The sequence below is a fragment of the Corvus cornix genome, chromosome 3 (assembly GCF_000738735.6).
Source record: "Corvus cornix cornix isolate S_Up_H32 chromosome 3, ASM73873v5, whole genome shotgun sequence".
NCBI lineage: Eukaryota > Metazoa > Chordata > Aves > Passeriformes > Corvidae > Corvus > Corvus cornix.
Window position 1 is genome coordinate 80,713,280 of NC_047056.1, and position 19,273 is coordinate 80,732,552.

The 19,273-nt window shown below is 41.3% G+C and overlaps 1 protein-coding gene across 3 annotated transcripts in view; it reads left to right on the top strand.

Annotated features, from left to right (window-relative positions):
• The window catches only part of UBE3D (ubiquitin protein ligase E3D), a 100,278-nt gene extending 81,945 nt beyond the window's left edge, over positions 1-18,333 (top strand). The window contains exon 10 of one of the 3 annotated variants that reach the window (XM_039568841.1): positions 13,743-18,333. In XM_039568841.1, the coding sequence (XP_039424775.1) occupies positions 13,743-13,874 (132 nt within the window). In that variant the 3' untranslated portion in view covers positions 13,875-18,333. Of the gene's footprint in view, positions 1-8,085; positions 10,855-13,742 lie in introns of those variants that run through there. The other 2 variants (XM_039568843.1, XM_039568845.1) reach the window with 2 other exon arrangements.
• Positions 18,334-19,273: the final 940 nt, after the last annotated feature.

Genomic DNA, 19,273 nt, shown 5'->3' on the forward strand with positions numbered 1-19,273 from the left:
CTGCCCCATCATGCTGGTAAAGGAATAAGTGCATGACTGAGTAGCTGGATGGGTGCTTACCTGCTGGCCGGGATTGACCCACCACAATTGAAAGTAAAGTTGTGAAAAAGAAAAAGAGTAATTCTGTCTGTTCTCACTGCCCTCCCATTTGGGGACATTTTCCTTCCCCATGTTCTCAATGGCTGTAGTTGCCTGTCTGTGTCTATACCAGCAGTAGGGCAATTTGACACATTTGGTGTAATTTTTCCCTTTCCTTGATTCTAGCTCTGAGACCTCTACTCACATTTAATTATTGAAATTACTGGAAAATATCAGATCACGTAGGATAATATATAGTTGTCTCAGATGTCTTTCTATTTGAAAACAGATTTATTTGGCCGTGTTCCAAAAATAAATGATTGTATACTCTCCCAGGTACCAGGGAATATGTTATTCAGAACTCCTGTTTCTGAAGACAACTTTATTGGGTCTTTTTTCTCCCCGCCTATTTTTTATGTCACCTGTCCTACTGAGCCAGTAGTGGATTTGAGGTGTCACAACTTCATTTGACACTTTCTTGCAATCACTCTGCTTTATAAAAAGCAAAACTTGGCCTTTGTTATCTTTGCAGTGAACCATGGGCTCTTATAAAAAATGGACTTAGGTTCAGAAAGACTGTTGAGTTCCCCTCATGACTTCTTCCTTGACCCTTGCCTACCTACTGCTCTTGCCTCCATTTCTTTCTGTTGAATAGCATGATATTTTATTTTGTTGTTTGCTTATTGACATCAGCATTTTGAGAAATAGTGTAAGTGCAAAGTACAATTAGTTACTGTGTAATTTGCTTTGCATCCAGAGTTAGTGGTACATCTTAGTCTAGCCTAAATACCATGTTTGGATACAACCATAACAGAAAGTTTGGTTAGTTTTGAAATGTGCAGGCAGTATCTCCATGAAGATGGAAAAGCAAGCACCAAGATAGGGGCTGGCCTAGAAGCTGTGCCCTTACAAAATGTTTGGTCCTTCTTATCACTTGCCCTCTCTCCCCAGCATTTTTATCTCTTTCAGTCTGCATTTCTCAGTGCAGAAGCTGTCTTAATTTTTGCTTTCCATAGTGCCAAGCACGATGTTAGTCCTGAAGTAATAATAATCAACAATGATGTCCAAAATCCCCAGCTTGCATTAACTGAGATGTGCATCTTTTCCTAATGCGCGGTTACCAAATACTGCACCGAGAAGATATTAAAAATGTCAGCTTTAATTCTAGTATGTTATTGGATTATAAAGCTGGCTATTGCTGTGGTGCAGAAAACATGCCTGTGTGTCAGACCAGTACTAATGTACTTGCCATTAGCAGCAACAGACAACAGTATTGTTACTGTCATTGATGGGTCACAGGGCAATTATTTGTGTAGGGCTTGCTATTTCTTTTTAAAAAGGGTGACCATTTAACTGGGATAGTAAATTGGTGTACCAAATTGAGTACCAGTTGGGGTTATTTTAATTCCAAAATTAGGGTGGTTTTCTGTTACAGCTGGTGAGGGGGCAGTAGCTCTGACCTGACCGGTCCGGAGAGATGGTCCCGAAAGGAATCACCTTCCTGAGGCCCGGTGTCTTCCCTCAGCTGCTGGCAGAGGAGCCCTTGCAGAGGCTGTCAGCTCTTTAGTGGTATCAGCTCGTGATTCCAGCTCAGCTCTGCAGGGCAGCCTCCAGGCCAAGCCAGACCAGAGAGAGAGACGAGAGGTTCGTGTGGCTGGTTCTGCACAAAGTAGCTTTATTGTGGGTCCATACTCCGGCAAAGGGGAAGGCCAGGGACAAGAGCTCTCTCCCCCGCAGGGGGGGAGGGCTAGCTTTTATAGGGATACAGGGGGTGGGTGTCAGAGGGTAAAGGCCAATGGGTTGCAAAGGATCTGCATAGGGTCTCCCAGAGGATTCTGGGTCTGTTTTTTCTCGCCATAAGTGCAAAGTTAGCTGCCTTCCCAGGGGGGGTCCTGCTGGGAGGTTAAGCAATCTCCTTATCTCAGCAGACATCCCTCCAGGGCAGGGGCTGGGCGTACCCTACAGTTTTCTAGCTTAGTTTAAATCCCTGCTAGAGTAGGTTAGGATAAACTGAATAACAATAACAAATTGGTTAATCAGAGAGCTGTACTGGCCTTACCCTGTGAGTAGGGTAAGGGCAAGTTCTAGCTTACCTTCGTCTTATTTCTTTGTGTAGAGAAACTTTTATATATAAGAAACAACTTAAATTGAAAGTTACAATAGATGATTCTGCTCTCAAACATTCTGGGTTTAAATGCAAATGCTTTCCAGTAATTTTGTTTTGCTGCCTTCATCGTTGTTTCTCCAGAACATCACTTTGTGGTTTCAATTTAGACTCTGTGTCCTATTATTCCTCTCCTAGCCAACTGCGCTCCATTATAAATGACAGGTGACTTGTTTGAGGTACTGCTTCAACTCATCAACCTCATTCCTTTTGGTTTACCTCCATGGGTTTTTTTGCTACCGTTGAATCACTGTCATAGAAGCACTGCAAAATCTGCAGATAAACAAATTATAGAGACATTGAGCAACTCTTGTCTTTTGAAACAGCTTCAGTTTATTCATCCAGAGCAGGGTGAATTGCCTCATGGCAGATGCCAGGGAGCTTTCAGCGATGTTCACAGAATAGCAGGAGTTTTGCAGGTCTGCATGCAAATACTCAGTAGCAACATTTGTGTCTTCTAATACCTGAGTGTGACATTAAGTGTTGAATAGCATGACATTTTTCTTACTGTGGACACCAACTGCTGTGTCCAGATCCCACGGTTCTGTGGTTCAGTGTGTTTGGCTGGTGTTCTCTTAACACGGCAGTAATGCTATTGTCTCACTGCCACAGGCTTTATCCCCATCCAGTCGTCTTGCACATGGATTGTGCAGGTCAGTTCTGTGTTCTGAGTGATAGATGCTTCTTCTATCTGCTTATATTCAGTGATGATATAAAGGTATATCAAATTTTCAGTGTAAATAGTAGAAAAATGTTTATTTCAAAATATAAAACATCTATAAGTCTATCTTACATGCTTTTAATCACTTCCTCAAGACTGCAAAACACTTTATTATTTACATTCTGTTGTGATAACTGGGCTTTCTGTAGTGCAGGCAGGATGGCACAGCTGCAGATGTGCCCTACCACGTGGTTGTGGCAGCACAGCCAGCGAGGGGCTTATGAAACAGACTTTACACCTGCATTACTGACGCTGGGTTATTACAGCCCCAGTGGGCTGGGCATCTTGTCTTTTGCTACATGTGTTTCCTTGCTTCTAAAACTATGACTGTGAGTCTACCATAAGACTCACGACTTTCCCATCAGCAAGAAGGTCATTTTCTCAGCAGTGCAGCTGGGAAAAAAGTCCCTGTGTGGCCATCAGCTGAGTTACACAGGTGAAGGGCAGACCATCAAACATGATAAAGCTGATGTAGCTGTCCCGACATTAATGGAGCCATTGCCAATTTATATCAGCCAATGATGCTCAGTGTAACAGGAGGGGGACAAAGTCTCTTGTCTTCCCCCATCAGTCCCGCTTCAGAATATAGAATTGAGTTGGCACATAGATAGAAACAGGGCTGACTATGTCTGAAGAAAGCATGAGAACACATCTGGACAGACATGGAGTCAGTTCCATCATGAACCATCATAATGAGAGGCCTCTTCACAGCTCACAAGTGTCCTTCCTGCAGAGAGAGGACATTGGCTATAAAACAAGAAGAGGGAAGAATGAAATTCAGTCAGTACTCCATCAGCTGTGCATGATGGAGTCCTAGATTACAGGCTTACTGAGTACATCCATGATGCAACAGCTCTACTCTCAGCTTCTTTGTTAACTTCATCAAAAGTTTCCAGTTTCTGTCTGTGACTAATGGGAAGCATGACATGCAACAATCCAATTGCATAGTTGGTGTAGGCTGTTTTCTCAGATTACTTGACTTGTCCTTTACCGGGCTTTGATTTATGTGGACGTAATATGAAAAGGACAAGAACAGTCCTTTGTCTGAGCTTTGAAAGAAAACTAAGGTATGGGACAATTTACAGCTTCTGCTTTGTAGCTGAAAGGAGGTTTTGTGAATTTGTTGGAATAAATATTCTCAAACACATGAAGCAAGATGAAAATGCACTAAATTAAGAGTGCCTTTTAAATTTATGGCTACTGGGAAGAAGATATGAGTTGCTGTTTTAGTTGATTCACAGTAATTATTAAGATCATATTTTGTGATTGAGACACACAAAACCAGCTTGACTGTTGCACCCTCTTATCTCGGGAGCGCAAAGAGCAGTGTCTGTTCCGATCCAGCAAACACAGCTCCAGCACCCAGGCAGTTCTCTGTGTAGGTAAACAAGGCCTGAGCAAGCCCCACAGAGGACAGGGAACATCACACAGCAGAGGGTTCTGTGAGATGCTGAGAGGGAAAATGTATTAACAGCCTGCCTGAAAGAGACATTTATTCTGTCCTTAAAAGTGCTTTTTAGATTACAACAGGCACATAAAGAAACATCTTGGTAAGCTGGGGATTTTGGAATTGGCATCATAATTTGCAAATGAAAACTTATTTCCTAGCCTGTTTTTTTTTCAATGATCACATGAATGCAAAAGAACATCTTGTTGTACAGTAATGCTGATTTATTTCGCAAATATTTCTAGTTACCTGTGGATTTATTAGTGAATGCATTACAATCTATACCTTCCTCAGCTTCTAGATTTTGACACTTGCTTAGCAAGAGTCACCATTTACACAAAAGTATATTAGCTTTCCCCAAATTAAGAAAATTTTTCTTTGAAGTAGAAACTCATTGCATTTTGTTGTTACGGTTACCAGAAGACTAGTAAGTAAAAAAGACCTCACATGGGCTATTTGTTTTTTAGTGTATCATTTCACATTTTAATGTGGATTTTGTCTCCTACTCTACTAGGCAGATGTTACATTATTAGAATTAACAATTTTTATTTCGGCCATAGAACATAATTTTAAAGCATTTTTGAAAGACCTGGAATTCAGAATCTGTGAGACTTTTACAACCCTTAAACCAAATCTCCTGTCATAGATGGCACTCTTCCACATGGTTGTCTCTCATATGGCTACTTTCATATCCTGATCCACCCTTAAATTGATCAGTTGGTTTGATTTTGTTTTTTTTTTTTGTCCTGCTATCCTTACTGAAAACCTGATCCAGAGTCTCATTCTCCTGACAGGAATCTTCTGATTTCTGGGGTAAGTGTATCCCTGGCTATATTGCACCTGTTTTTTGTTGTGCCAACAGCGTTCTTTAATACAGGCAGCTTCCTTCCTGGGTTCTTAAGTCTTATTCCATGCTTAGGGAACAATTCTATCTCCTCAATGTTAATTTTATTTATGGTTTCATTCCCTGAGATAAACCTGGCATTATACCAAATTCCGTGTCTGTGCCCGCTTGAATTAATCTCCATTGTGTGGGAGTGAGCAAATTGTGCATGAGGTGTGAATCTTAGCAAAGAGACATTAATGCTTTCTTACTTCTTTTGGGAACACCTCACTTCATGCCTTTGTGAGTGCTTCTCTTTTGTCCTCAAGTCTGCTGGACACTGGTGGCTCACCCCAGCTCTTCTTCCCTTCCATTTCCAGCTGTGGAGACCTAAAGAATGCCATTATTCTCTGGCAGAAGAATCTGATTATTTCATAAGTGCATGACCTCACGCTTTGTGTGTTGATCCTTTCCTTAGTTTTTCTGATCCTCATCTTTATTTATAATGCTTCTGACTGTCACATCAGCAAGTGTTCTTATAACATTTGTAGTGGACCATGTCACTGTGCTATGGTCACTAGTGAAAATGTTTAATAAGATCAGCTTATAGGCAGAACTACTATCCCCTCAGGCCAGTTACTTCTCTTTTGGGTTTCCGATGAGGATTTGAACCTTGAAAGTTCATTTCATACCTCAGCAGGAGTCAAGATCTTGGTGCTGTCCTCCTGAGCCCTGTGCCAGGACTCATCTACCAAGCAGAATCAGCCCTTCAGCTGTTATTGACGCTCACTGGGCAATACTTGTTCCTGACAATTCATGAAAGACAAATGCTCTAGTGAATGGAGTTGCCCCACTGTGGTAGAGGGCTGTTGGAGTATTATACATTGAGTTATTAGATAAAAATAGCAGATTATCTCATTCTTATTTAGCACTGTATTGCTGGTCACTTTGGGGTTGTTTTTTTTCTTTTCTTTTGTTTTGTTCCAGAGTGGTTTGTTAATTTTAATGCTTGGTATAAAAACATTGTGATTCTAATGACCAAATGCTCCTTAAAAATGCAGCGTTACACTCCATCCCTTCTGCTGTGAGTACCAAACACAGCCTGATGATAAACTGAGACAAAGTTATAGGAGTGGGAGCAAGACAAGGGTCATATTCCAGTACTGTTAAAGGAAACTGTTGCTGGCCTGAGCTTGGATGCTGGATGTTACAGCTTTGATAGCTGTGTGACTATAGACAGGGCCTGGGAGATTCAAACTTTTCCTGCCTGAGTGCATAAACTTTCAAAGAGATGTTTGACAGACCTTTGACAGATCTGTGCTTTGGTTTTTCTGTATGTGACGTTATTTACCTTGCGGGCTAATAATAATGCACTGTATCCCGTGTAAGCTTTTTTTAACTGCGAGCTCTCCAGATCCGTCACTCTGCGTGGTGGGAGTTTGTCAGCACCGCCGTGTCGAGCAGCTTTGTGCCTTCTGTAACACCGGCAGCACCTCACAAGTGTGACCCACCCTTTCTCTCTGCAGAAAGGAAGTGCAAAGTGCCTGTTGTCGTGATCTTGTGGGGGTGAGCATGGAGCGGTTGCCTGCTTGTTTTAAGTGTACGACCTTCTTGGTGACTCTGTTTGAAGACGTGAGTGACAGAAGCGTGCCTGGGAGCGGAAGGTGTTTGGATTTGCCATGGTCCAGAGTTACTGTGTGAGGTGCCTCCATAAGTGAAGAGGCCACTGTGAAAAGTTTTTGTCTTGTGTGAAGTGAAATAGCTATCCTGAGCCCAGGTTTTCAGGTGTCTTGAAGGTGACTTTGGGATCATGAACTTGATTCAAAGCTTCATGAGACAGCAGCACAGACAGCAGGTGTTAGGTCACTGCCATGTTTTATTAACGTCTAGTTGGAAGGACCTTTTTTATCTACAAGCTATGTTTACAAACATTTAATATGCACCGCACAGTTTTTGCCCTGTCACTAGTAGTGTTTCTCAAATGCAGGCTACACTGATCAGCCAAAGGCTGGTTGGTCTGTTCCCAGGATGTTCTGCATTCCTCTGCCTCCCATCACCAACTAGAAATGTTTTGTCTTCCTTAAGCCCATTTCAAGTAGCAACCCATATCAAGCTAGCCTTGTTCAAACATAAGCCAGGTAGTGGCCTGGCTTCATGAGGGGAAGAAGATGAATGAGCAGAGTTTCTTCAGATTAGTAATATGGTTTATATATTATATCACATTCTTTATTACCCTCATGCATGCACAACAAACGCACAGGGATGCCATATGTACAGCTGCAGAAGGTAACCGAAGCTATTATTAGTTATTAATTGAATATGATCCCCTAATCAAAGATGATACAGTAATGCACAAAGGGACACATGCACATTTACATTTGATATTTTGTGCCTTGAAGTTTTAGTCACATAATCTAAGCACGGGTGTAAGTGTTTGATGATGTATATGAAAATGGTTTTGATTATTTAGAGGACAGCATTAAGGAATTCTGAGATTGTCATGGGTTTAGACACAGCCTTTGAAACAGCTTCAGAGACCAGGCTCGTTATGTCAATTAATAGTATCTTGTGCATCTGATTTCATGAAGAATTCAAGATCAAAGGTCACATTAAAGCAGTCTTAATACTGACATAATTTGGTGATAATAAAGCACAATTTTGTCTTCTTTTCATTGTAATGAAATGATGTTGCACACATTGCAAAATTATGGTAATTTTATTTTCCTGTAATTCATAAAGAGAATAATAGCTGAGCAACAATGCACTGGGGCATTTTATTAGGAAATTGAGGGCCATATTCACTAGTTTTTCAAGATAGCTTTTATCCTTCCCTCTGTGTTTTTGTTTTTCAGAATTGCATTGCTTTGGTATCATCTCACTTCTGCAAAAGACAATTTTGTTAAATGTATCCCCAAATGCACTGATGGAGTTATAACTGTTTGGCAAAGGCTTGGAGACAAAGATACTGCTGTGAAAAATGAGTCTTGTCAAAAGAAAACTGATTTGTGAGCACAAAATATGGACAGTGTGGTCAATGTTGTATTATCCGTTTTCCTCCCACTTTCAGGTGTATCCACTATCCTGAGGTAGTTTTTATAAATCAGGAGCATCTATGCGGACTCTGTCCACCCTTCTTCACTGTCAAATTATATCAGAATGGAGATTTTTTTCCGTCTCTCAGCACTATGGATTTTGCCCAGTGTAACTGGATATCCCGGGGCTTTGTGGCTGGCACTCTGGGATTTGGACGCTTAGTTCTTCTTTGTGCATCTGTACCTGTCTATAGCTCTGTCTTTCATCCGTGCCTATGAAATGAGAGAAAAGCACAGTCTAGTCTTGAAAGAGATATCATGAGGAGAAACCTGTTAAAAGACTGTGAGTGTTAGGCTAAGCAGTCAAGGATTTAGTAGATGAAATATGGATTTGCTACAGACTGTTTCTAAAAGAAGGCGTATCTTGTTCCAGACTAATAGTTGTGTAGCATTTTGACACATAAGTGAAAAGCTGTTGCTCCCAGTGTCTGCTAGGAGATCATATTATTTCCTTCTCTTAACTTGTAATGTGTTTACCCTGCCTTTGATTTATGTAGCCAGGAACAAGAAGTGAAGCACTTACACAGGAGAGATAGGCAAGTACTTGTATGGGTTCCTTGTATTCCAGAGCTGTTAAAAGCTAAATCTTCAGATCTTTAACTCATAGGATAATGTTTCTAAAGAGGACACCATAAACCTGTTTGTATGTATTTATTAGTTTCACTACTGTTTTATTTCTGTGCTGTTTAACAGCAGCTGATATCTTCTTGTGATTTTCAAGATCCCAGGGTGTTTATTGTCATTGCAATTGTTCTTTTGTTGAGATCAGCAGAATAGCTGGGCTTCTTCAGCAAAAAGACTGCAGGTCTCTTTTAGCCAGTGGGCCAATAGTTCATGCAAGTCTAGGAAATTCTGCTTTTTGTTAAACTGCAGCAACATATTTATACTCTCACAGAGTTTTCATTAATGTAATATCCAGTCTTCTTAAAACATGTGCTGCTTGTTTTGTCCTAATCCGTCTGTTTTAAAAACAAAAATTAAAGGGGGTACGCAGTATGTGTGTTGCTTTGATCACAGATTTGGAATTTCCTGCCTCTTGTAAAGGAGCATGGGTTAGGTGTAACTCCAGTCTAACACCCAGATCTAACATTTGCCTTGCAAAAGTGGGGGCAGTCCTGTCTTTGCAAGGTGTTCTAGACCCCTTTTCCAAAGTGGAAAAGCAGCACTTCAGATGCTCAGATAAATTGTCAGGGGTGTCCCTTCTTTTACAGGCAGCTGCTAAGACCTAGGATGCTGTCTCCCTTGTTGCCACCAACGGAAGCATAAAGAGGTGACTTCTCAAGTATGTGCTATATTTGTATAATCTGAGTTTCATCATTTTGGCTGGGCTGAACATCCTACAGGTCATTAGGAAGGGTATGTAATTTAGGAAGGTTTAACAGAGGTGCAGGCAGAGAAAGGTTCTGTCCTTCATATAGATGGTATCTGACAAAATTTCACTTGTTTGCTGATGCTGCCTTGCTACTTGGTACTCCACAAGAGAAATAGCACTTGAAGACTAAGGCATGGTCCAACTGCAAATACTACATCAAACAGGGTAGAAAGGTAAAAGCTGAACTCTTCCAGTGAGCCCTGATGACTGCCCACATTCTTACTAAACCCCTACTATCCTGGCTCTTTCCTTTCATGCTGTTCATGTACCATGCAAATACTCTGATGTCTGTGCAGCCTGTATCTCTTTTGTCAGCAGGAACATAGCCCTCTAACCTCTGAAAGCAACACCAGCTTCTCTGGGCAATTACTTTGGCCATTTTGTGCTAGAAATTGTCCTTTAGTACTGTGCTAAATTTAAAAATAATATGTTTTAAATTACCCTGAAGGAAACTGTAAAAGGTAACAAGCAAGGGGTGAAGGAGATGAAGGGTGAAGAATTAGAACTGGATTTCAGCTCATGTTTTGCACATAACAGAACCAGAACAACATAACACCCCTTTCTCTCTGCAACAGAAAAAATCCCTCAGACAGGCTCTTCTGTGAGACCAATGCAAAGGCAGTTTAAATACAGCAGAAGCAGACTCACTGAAAAAGTTGTGAGCGGGTTCTAATTTCCAACATCCTTGTTCAACACAGGCATCCAGAAGATGCACAAGCAGAAGTCCCTGCAGCCAAGTCCAACCCCACACTGATTGTCACTTGTGTAGGTATCAGTGCTGAACACTTTCCCACCCCATGAAATGCAAGAGGGCTTTTGCCTTGCAAAATTTGGAGTTGTTGCACTCTACCTGAAATCCCCCTGGTTGAGGGTTCATGTGGTTGGGGGTGAAGCTGAGCTTCCAGGCCAGCACATAGCAGGTATGGAAGGTATATGCTCCTGGGGATTCCTTTCTAGTTCTTTCTGGTGGGAATGTGGATGAGGGAATTAATCAACATGGATCCTATTATGCCTTTTTAAAAACAGGAGTTTCAGTTAAAGAAACACCTGCTTAGGAAAGGTTAACAGACCCACGCACTGCTTTAAAACTGAAACAAATATAAATACTTGCAAAACATTTTATAAGTGTTTGTAAAATGCTTTGTAAGTCAGAAAATGAAAAAGAAAATTACTTTAAAAACTTAATTAAAAATATTAATAATTTCCTTACTAATGTAAAGAAATTCCAATTGGAAAACTCTCTGGTGTCAGAGGCGCAGCAGTGAATGCTGTTGGATATCTGAGCTCCCAGACGACAAATGGTTTCTAATTTAGGGCCAAATTAAGCCCCCATTTATGCTAGCATGTGTCCCCAGGAACTCTTTTCACTTCATCAGGGTACTTGAGTCTTACCCCTATGTAGCTGAGACCTTAAATGAGCCCTTATGAAACTTTTTGCTACTGAGAATTCTTTCAGAGCCTCATCATTATTGAAGTTCTTTCCTGAATAATGAACAAGCAGACACAGTAGGTAGAAAAGACTGACAGGCATGGACGTGCTCTTATAAAACCATGAAATGTCCCAAAACTTGATGATTCTGACTCTATTACAGATAACACTCTTAAAATTAGTCCTTACTGTTTACTTCCCACATTTAAGTCCAATAAACACTGGGAATCCAGAAACTGCACATTTTTAAGGAGTTGACTGGACCTGATTACAACAGTGTCATAGGTTAGCAAGCATAGTCCCGGAAGGGACGTCCTTGCTAAGGGGTGCTTACAGTTTCCTCTGGGAACTGATAGAACCTATCAGCTGGCCAGTTTGGATATGGACAATTCTCTAAGCCACTTAAAGTTGTGATCACCTCTGTGATCCACATTTAAGAATAGGCAAACTCCCCCTCCAAGCTCTCTCTCGTTTCCGGCGCTGGCACAGGTGGCTGCAGGGCCCGAGCAGGGCCCAGTGGGCCCGGCCCAGGCCCTGCTTGGGCCAGGCCGGGCCGGGCCACGGCCATCCTGGAGCCATGGACCTGTTCCAGCCATGGAACCCCCCCCCACTGCCTTGCCGTGGGCAGCCGGAGCGGCTCGGCTCTCCCCCCTCTCCACTGCGATAAGAAAATTCAACATTCCAGCTGCAAAGCTGCAAGGCTGAGGTGAGATTAACCCTTTTTATTGCTGTGAAGAGCTGAAAACCTGAGGGAAGAGAGAGAGGAGATGCTTAAAGCTGAAATTCTCTTGTGAAGCTATGATATATCTGAGTATCCCGTTGTAATTTCATGAAGATATGGGGGGTGGAGTGTTCAACTCGTGAGCAGAAGCACCTGCGTGGAGATAGGCAGATGCTGACGCAGCTGTAATTTCATGAGAAGTTTGGACAGGGAGAGATGAACCAGATGAGGACTTTTGCTCCAAACGGGAAAGGAGAAAACCTCAGTCCCTAGAGATGAACCAGATGAGGACTTTTGCTCCAAATGGGAAAGGAGAAAACCTCAGTTCCTAGAGATGCTCCCAGAGATAGTCCTAAAGATGAAGATGATGAAGACCCTTTGCTCCCAGGGAAGGAGAAGGGCCTCTGTTTTTGTTTCTGAACGGCTCAACCTTAAAACTGTACCCCAAAAAACTTCAAGAGTGGACCCTCGAAAGCAGTTGCGGGAAAAGCTGCAAGTCGGGGGAAAGGACTCACATGCGAGCAGAGAGACTCCTCTTCCTAAATGGACTGAACAATATTTGGAAGTGGGCGGCTGTCTCGTTGTGATAATGTTTTCATAGCATGAGCAAGAAGAGACTTCTCTTTCTAAATGGACTGAACAAGGTTATTATGGAAGTGGTAAACAGACTGAACATCTTAAGGGTTGTCTTTGAACATTGTCAGTGGGAGAAGGGAGGAAGGTGGGGGGAGGAGGAGAGTTCTGAAGGTGGTATAATTTTTTTTTCTTCTTTTAGGTCTGTTAATAAACTTCTTTATATTCTTTCAAGTTTGGTGCCTGTTTTGCATTTCTCCTAATTCTTATCTCACAGCAGATAAACAGTAATGAGTATTTTGGACCAAACCACTACAAACAGATATCACTTTGTTATTCATGTGGAAAATGGTCTTTCAGTGACTTCTTTCCAAGCCTGGGTAGAACAGGACTTTACAGGCAGACATTTTTGTGGTGCAGGAGAAATGTTACATGTGAGTGTGACCTTCAAGCAGTCACTGTTATGGGCACGTCTCTTGTGGATGCCATGATAAATGATGTTATGCTGGCTAATTAAATCAATGCACCTCATTAATGCCTTGCAGCTTCTGAATTTCTTGTCACTCTCTAGTCCCATGGAACACTTTCCGTATCTGCTCTTCCCAGGCTGACATCCAATTTTTTTGCACTTCTCTCTCTGCAGAGATACAGCAATTCCAGTACTCTCCATCTCAAAGTAAGTTTGAGGAATATATTTAGTACATCCAATAAGAGAGTAGTTTAAAGGTAACCAGTAGCCCCTCCTGCTTCCCCATTAAATTTATTTTCCCTGTTTCACAAATGAAGACCTTTCTGTGTCTTTTGGACTTAAGTTATAAGCTAAACAATGAAAATAATTTTTTTATTATTATTTAATATGTTGGGAATTGCGTTAATGCAGGGAGAGAACAGCTGCTGAGAGATGTTACATGAAAGAATGTAAAGAATCCCACAAGGATTCTCACTCTCTTGCAGCACCGACAAGGATCTGTGTTAGGAATATGGCAGAAAATATTGTCCCCACGCCTATTGTGTGTCTGTCCCTGTGCTTGCACATAATAGGAAGCCTTTTTCTGATCCCTTCTTGACTTTTGCCATCTATTAAATACATAATAAAAAGAGGTTTAAAACCTTTCCCCAAAAACCTCCCAGTTTTTCCACAAAACTAGTAGCCTAAATATCTATTGGAATATGTTAATTCTCTTGACTATTCTTTCCCGCTCCCAGTAAATCATGTTTTCAATACCACCTCAGGATGGAAACAAAAATTATTTGGGGTTTTGTTACTTCTAAAATTTTTTTCCCCTTTCTCTTCAATCTTTTTTTACAATTTTTTTTCACAGGGAAAAAAAGGGAAGATGAGGAAAGGAATTTCTTCAGTTAAGCATTTCTCTGGAAGAACTTGGAAGAAGCACGTTTCTATAACAGCTGAAGGAGCAAGAAGAAACAGAAAAGAGCAACTGCCGATGTTTTAGCCAAGCCTAGCAGCAGCCCATGTCTGCATTGCTTGTTATGATTCAAGTGCATGTTAATAGGAGTAAAACTACATTGGTTTGAATGCACTGAATATCAGTAATTCCCAAACTCCCAAACAGAGAGCTTCCTGGCTGTGGGCAAACACCAGCCTTGACTTGGACTCTGCAGTGTAACTGCATTTGATCATCACACACTAATGCCTACACATGGACTTGCCCCCATCCCTGCAGCATGCCAGGATATAGGAACACAGCCTGGCTCCTGCCTGGGACTTCTGTCTTGTCTTGCTTGATTGTAAAGAGACAAAGGCAGGATTCTGGAGTAGAACCTGGGCCAAAATCTCTCCCTGCACCACTAGAGCCATTAACTCCAGACCACACAGCTGTGCTGCAAGTGGGAATGGAAAGGTGAGAAATAAACAACCTGGCCTTAGAGACATTAGACTGGAGTGCTGCCAGGGGAAAACAATGGGATGACTACACCCTCGCTTAAAAGTTTGCCCAGGAAGCCTTTTGCAGGTCACTGAAATCTGCTTTCTGCTGACCCTGGAGCTCTTATTCAGGACTTGTCCTGCCTTTTTTGCACTATCTATAGTAGGTATGTTAGTAAAGGCCCTGGATATAAAAGAATTCCTCAGGTTGTGTTGCTTCATCTACCGCTAACATGTCACATCGTGGTTTGTCCTGCAAGAATCTGGGCTGCACTCTGAAATCCAGCTCATTATTCAGAGATGATACAACAGCTTTCGCCTGTCCTGTTTCTGCAGCTAATAGAGCTGTCAGCTCTGCTGTCATTCCTTGTCCTCCCATCCAGAAACATATAGAGTGTCTTAAAGGAAACAGGTCATCCTGAGACTGACTCTTGAAATAAAATTGACCCTTATTCAAGCGTACATACAAAATAGCTTGGACTTTTACCTTCAATTGCTATTTGTATTTGCCTCTTGTTCCACAGAGAGTTAATGTGGATTGAAAATATGACATTTTTCAGGAAAATATCTGTTACAGGTGCCAAAGGCTGTTCTGTTGCCAATGCTCTGTGATATTTTCATGGCATGTTTAGAAGAAAGTCTTTCCTCTCTGTCTCCTTCATTTGCCTTAAGCCCAGCATTACCATCTCATTCAAGAGGTGATAATGACTGTGTTCACTTGTTGCATTGGATGTTTGTGCCAAGGGTATTTATGAATGTTCTAGCTCATTTTAAATTCAAACTTCAGTGCCTGGAGACACTTTCGTAGGAAAAGCAATTGAGTCACCGTAGCAGGGAAGGAGAGGTTCAGCAGGTAAAGTGGCACTCAGTCAAGAAGGTGCTTGTTGGCTAGTAAAGTACAGGGGATGACAGCTGCTCTGACAAAGTGACATTTGCATCTCCAGAAAAGTGAGACTTCTTAATTTAACTGGAGAAGTGTCAAGATCATCTGCTGAGTAAGTTAAAAGGAAGTAAGTTTCAGATAGAAAGACAGAAAGTTTCTAGAGGAAAAAATAAATCTGCTCAAAGCCCCTGGAAAGAAGATTAGTTACAGATGGTGGTGTGGAGGAAAGGTTTTTCTCTGACAAGTGCAGCCTGTGACACATGGCATGCAGGGAGACAGTGCCCCTGACATGTCAGAAGACTACCTGCAGCAAATAAAAGGGATATAGAGTAAAAAGGAGCTTTTATATTTTTATTTGTAAGTAGGCTGATTATAGCCTTCTTTATTATGCCTTAAAACCCTTGTTACTGCAGTGTTTATTTTGAGTGCTGTAAATAAATGTTCCCACTTGGATTTTGCTCAGATGGAGTTAAAGTACTTGATTTAAAGCAAGATGTTCCTTGCTGAAGGCTGCCACAGCCCTAATAGGCAACTGGGGATGTGGTTGCCTAGAGGTGAGGAGGTGAAGCCACTTCTTCCCACAATGAGGGCTCTTGGCAGGATGCTGGTGAGCATACCTGAATCTCGGTGATCCTATGGGAACTTGTTACCCATGCACTTGAATCATGCTGTGTTTTTATTCCTCTTTGTAAGAGTGAGCACCCATGGTAGGAGTGAGCTTACTTTTCTCCAGTTCTTTCTTTGTTCGTGAGCAGCTCCTGCTTTGCTGGGGGTACAAGCAGTTTACCAGCAATTATGTCAGAACGTTTGCTAGCATCTTACTTGGACTTTTAAGTCGTAAAGCAGCAAGGGGAATTACTGCTGCCATCTCCAAAGCAAGGCAACAAAGGCACAGATGTAATAATGCATGCACCTAAGTACTTGCCCAGTTTTTCTCACATTCCTCTTTTTGTTTTCCCAAGCAAAAAGCAGACTCCCTAGCAACCATTTTAAGGCTGAGGGCACACTGAAAGCAAGCTTGACAAATGAAAGTGAAATGCTGCAGCATGTGGGACTGGTGGAGCAGCCCCGTGGAATTATCAAAACCTCATTGTGCACAGCCCCACTGGGCTGCATCCCTGGGGGTTACAGGGATGGGAAAAATGCAAGCAGCCACCTAAGCTGGTAAAGCAGGAGGTGCTTAGGAGAGAGGCTCCTGTGTCTTAGCAACTCAGAATCCTTTCCCAGAGTTAAGTGCTGTGCTTTTTTTTTTTTTTTTTTGCTTTTTTTTTTCTTAAAGAAAGTGGTAGTGAACATTAGGCTTACTTCTTAACAGGAGTGGAGAAATGAAAGTCCCAGTTTTAAATGCTGACCAAGTGGGCAGGACACTTACCTGGGCTGCAGGAAGCACAGATTCAGATCCTACCTTTGCCTGAGGAGATCTGACCATCAGTGTGTTGTGAATAGACTCATGGCCAGGATGGGGTGTCTGAGACAGAACTCTGCCTAGTGGTGCCATCTAAAGACTCAGTGCCAGCCATGTAGTCCTGCCCTCTTCTCCATGCCAGCTGTGATGGCTTTCTAACCACACAGCACACTGCTACAATTCACAAAGCAGGAGACATTCACCTTGGTTTTGTTGCTTTAATTTCTCCTGGAAGGGGAGAAAAAAGGAAGACACAGGTGCTGAAGAGCAGGACCTTGTTCCTTGAGTATCAATGACTGGACGGACCCGGTTGCACCATTTATGATCTCGCCTGTCAAAGCTGCTCACTCAACATCTCACGGAACTGCAAAATGTACCCTGAACTTGGTAAAGACTCTTTAGCCCATAGCTGAAATGCTCATCTATAAAAGGTGAGACACGGGCTTTCTTCTCTTGTCATGTATTTCCCACTGTATTTTTTTTTTCACTTGAAATCATACTGAGCACATTTCAGTTGCATACCTGTCATATACAGTAAAACTGAGATTCTGCAGTCTTAAATAACTGGCCAGGGCTCCCAAGCAGAGAAATGTAGGATTGATTGTGTTTTGACTCACATTGTGTAATCTTCAGTTACTAAGTAAACTAGGGCAGCTGAGCACTCCCTTCCAAACTCAATAACATGTATAATTTTGAGGAACTTTAGCAAATGTCCTGGTTGCCTGCCCGTGGCGTGCCTTCCCATATCACTCGTGAGTACTGAGCTTGATAACAGATAGCTAGAAGTCTTCATATTCTCATCTGTCATTTTGTGCTCCAGTGGGTTCTACTAGCAACAAATGTTATTAGAAATGTATCAGCCCTTGGAGGAGATGCATAGGAAAATAATAAGGTGAAGTAAGTGTCAAATGTCTAGCCAAGATGATATTAATACCAATCCCCACTAAATAAACTGTCAAACCTGTCAGTGTGACCATCAGGCAGGGAAGTTAAAAGGTAAAAAAGCAATCAGTGTAGCTGACTTTTAAATATATCTTCCAGTTCTTATCAAAAATGGTTGTCATCATTCTTGGGGATCTTTATAGCAAAAAATAAAGAGGCTGTATAAGTGCCAGATTTTTTTTCTCCAGAGATTTTTTAGTGCCAGTGAAAACTTGCTGTTGCCCAGATCCATTAGTGTTGGTAGAGGCTGAGCATCAGAGAACCATATTCTATCCCCACCTCCATGTACTGTTTAGAAACTTGAGTGATTCAGAACATCCACTGTCTGGTGTCCATGGTCATGGCATATTAGACAGGCAGTGACTAAAATAATTTCAGTGTCCATGACAGGCATCCATAGCAGGATGTTTGAATTCAGCCCTAAATCTTTTTGATGGTGTTGAAATCCTTACAGGATATCAAATGTGTTACTTTTTTTGGATTGGAAAAAATTTTGAAGTTTTATGTAAAGTAGTATGTGGTAGAACTATGAAGGCCAAACTTGCCTAGTCACTGAGCCTGAAAATATTAATATGCACAAGGGTAATAAATCCTACTGAGTTACTTCACTTTAAATATGGTTACTGAGCCAATTAAAAGTGTAGTCCTCTTGATTTCAGTTACCTTATTTCTTATACATACTCAACTTAGTCCTACCAAACTTGCCCAAAATTACATGATAGCACTCAGATACTCCACAACTGACTGTTCTCCATCAAGGCACAGTCCTGATTTGTTATTAAATCAATGCTTATTTTATTTACTCGTTGTTTGTTCTGTTTCTTTAAAGGTTCTGCAGTTGAAATAACAATACTTTATTGGTGCTGGTATTGAAGGAAAATTGGCAGATTTTAAGTGATCTGTTACTGAAGCAGTATAAACTCTGCTTCAGGACATATGACTTGGATATGAGCGAATAAGTTGCTCTATAGCAGCCAAATTTAGGATTTTAGGAACTTCCTTTGGAAGCAACGTGTTCTGGCTTCTGTTGGAAGCAAGACATATGACAGTTCTCGTACAGCATAGGAAAGCTTGTGTTCCGTAACGAAAGAGAGTTTACCCTCCAAACTAAACATTACCCAAGGGAACTTAGGGGCTCCATGTATTTCTGCACTTGGTTCACTACAGCATATATATCTTATATATGCTATAAATCTTATATATGCCATATGTATGTATGCTATTTAAGTTATATATGCTATCTTAGCATATATAAAACTATGCAAGAGTTAGTACATTCCCCTCATATTAGCTGGTGAAACATCAGCTGATATTGTCTGTATATTTAGGTTCAAAGGACTTGTCAGAAACAGAGATAGTCTGGAGCATAATATAGTCAAGTTCTATTTGTTTTTGGTAAGGTGACTCCAAATTGTATTAGAGGCTGGGTGGCAGCTCCTGAGGCAGTCACAATTATGATAGTTTTATCAGCACTCATTCACCATTTTCAAGAACAAAGGTTAATAAACAGGAGATAGAATATTTATTCTAATATAGGTCCCTGGGGTACTAAGTCATCTTTAATGAGAAATGAGGTAATTACCAGTTCTGTCACCTTTCGTCTTTCAAATACACTTGATGCTGTTTAATATGAGGCCCATGTTGTTCAATAGAAAATAAAGACTTAGAAATTATTGTAAAGCATTTCAGTATTACTATATTAATGTAAAGACAATGAAGCTGGAATATCAAAGTATAT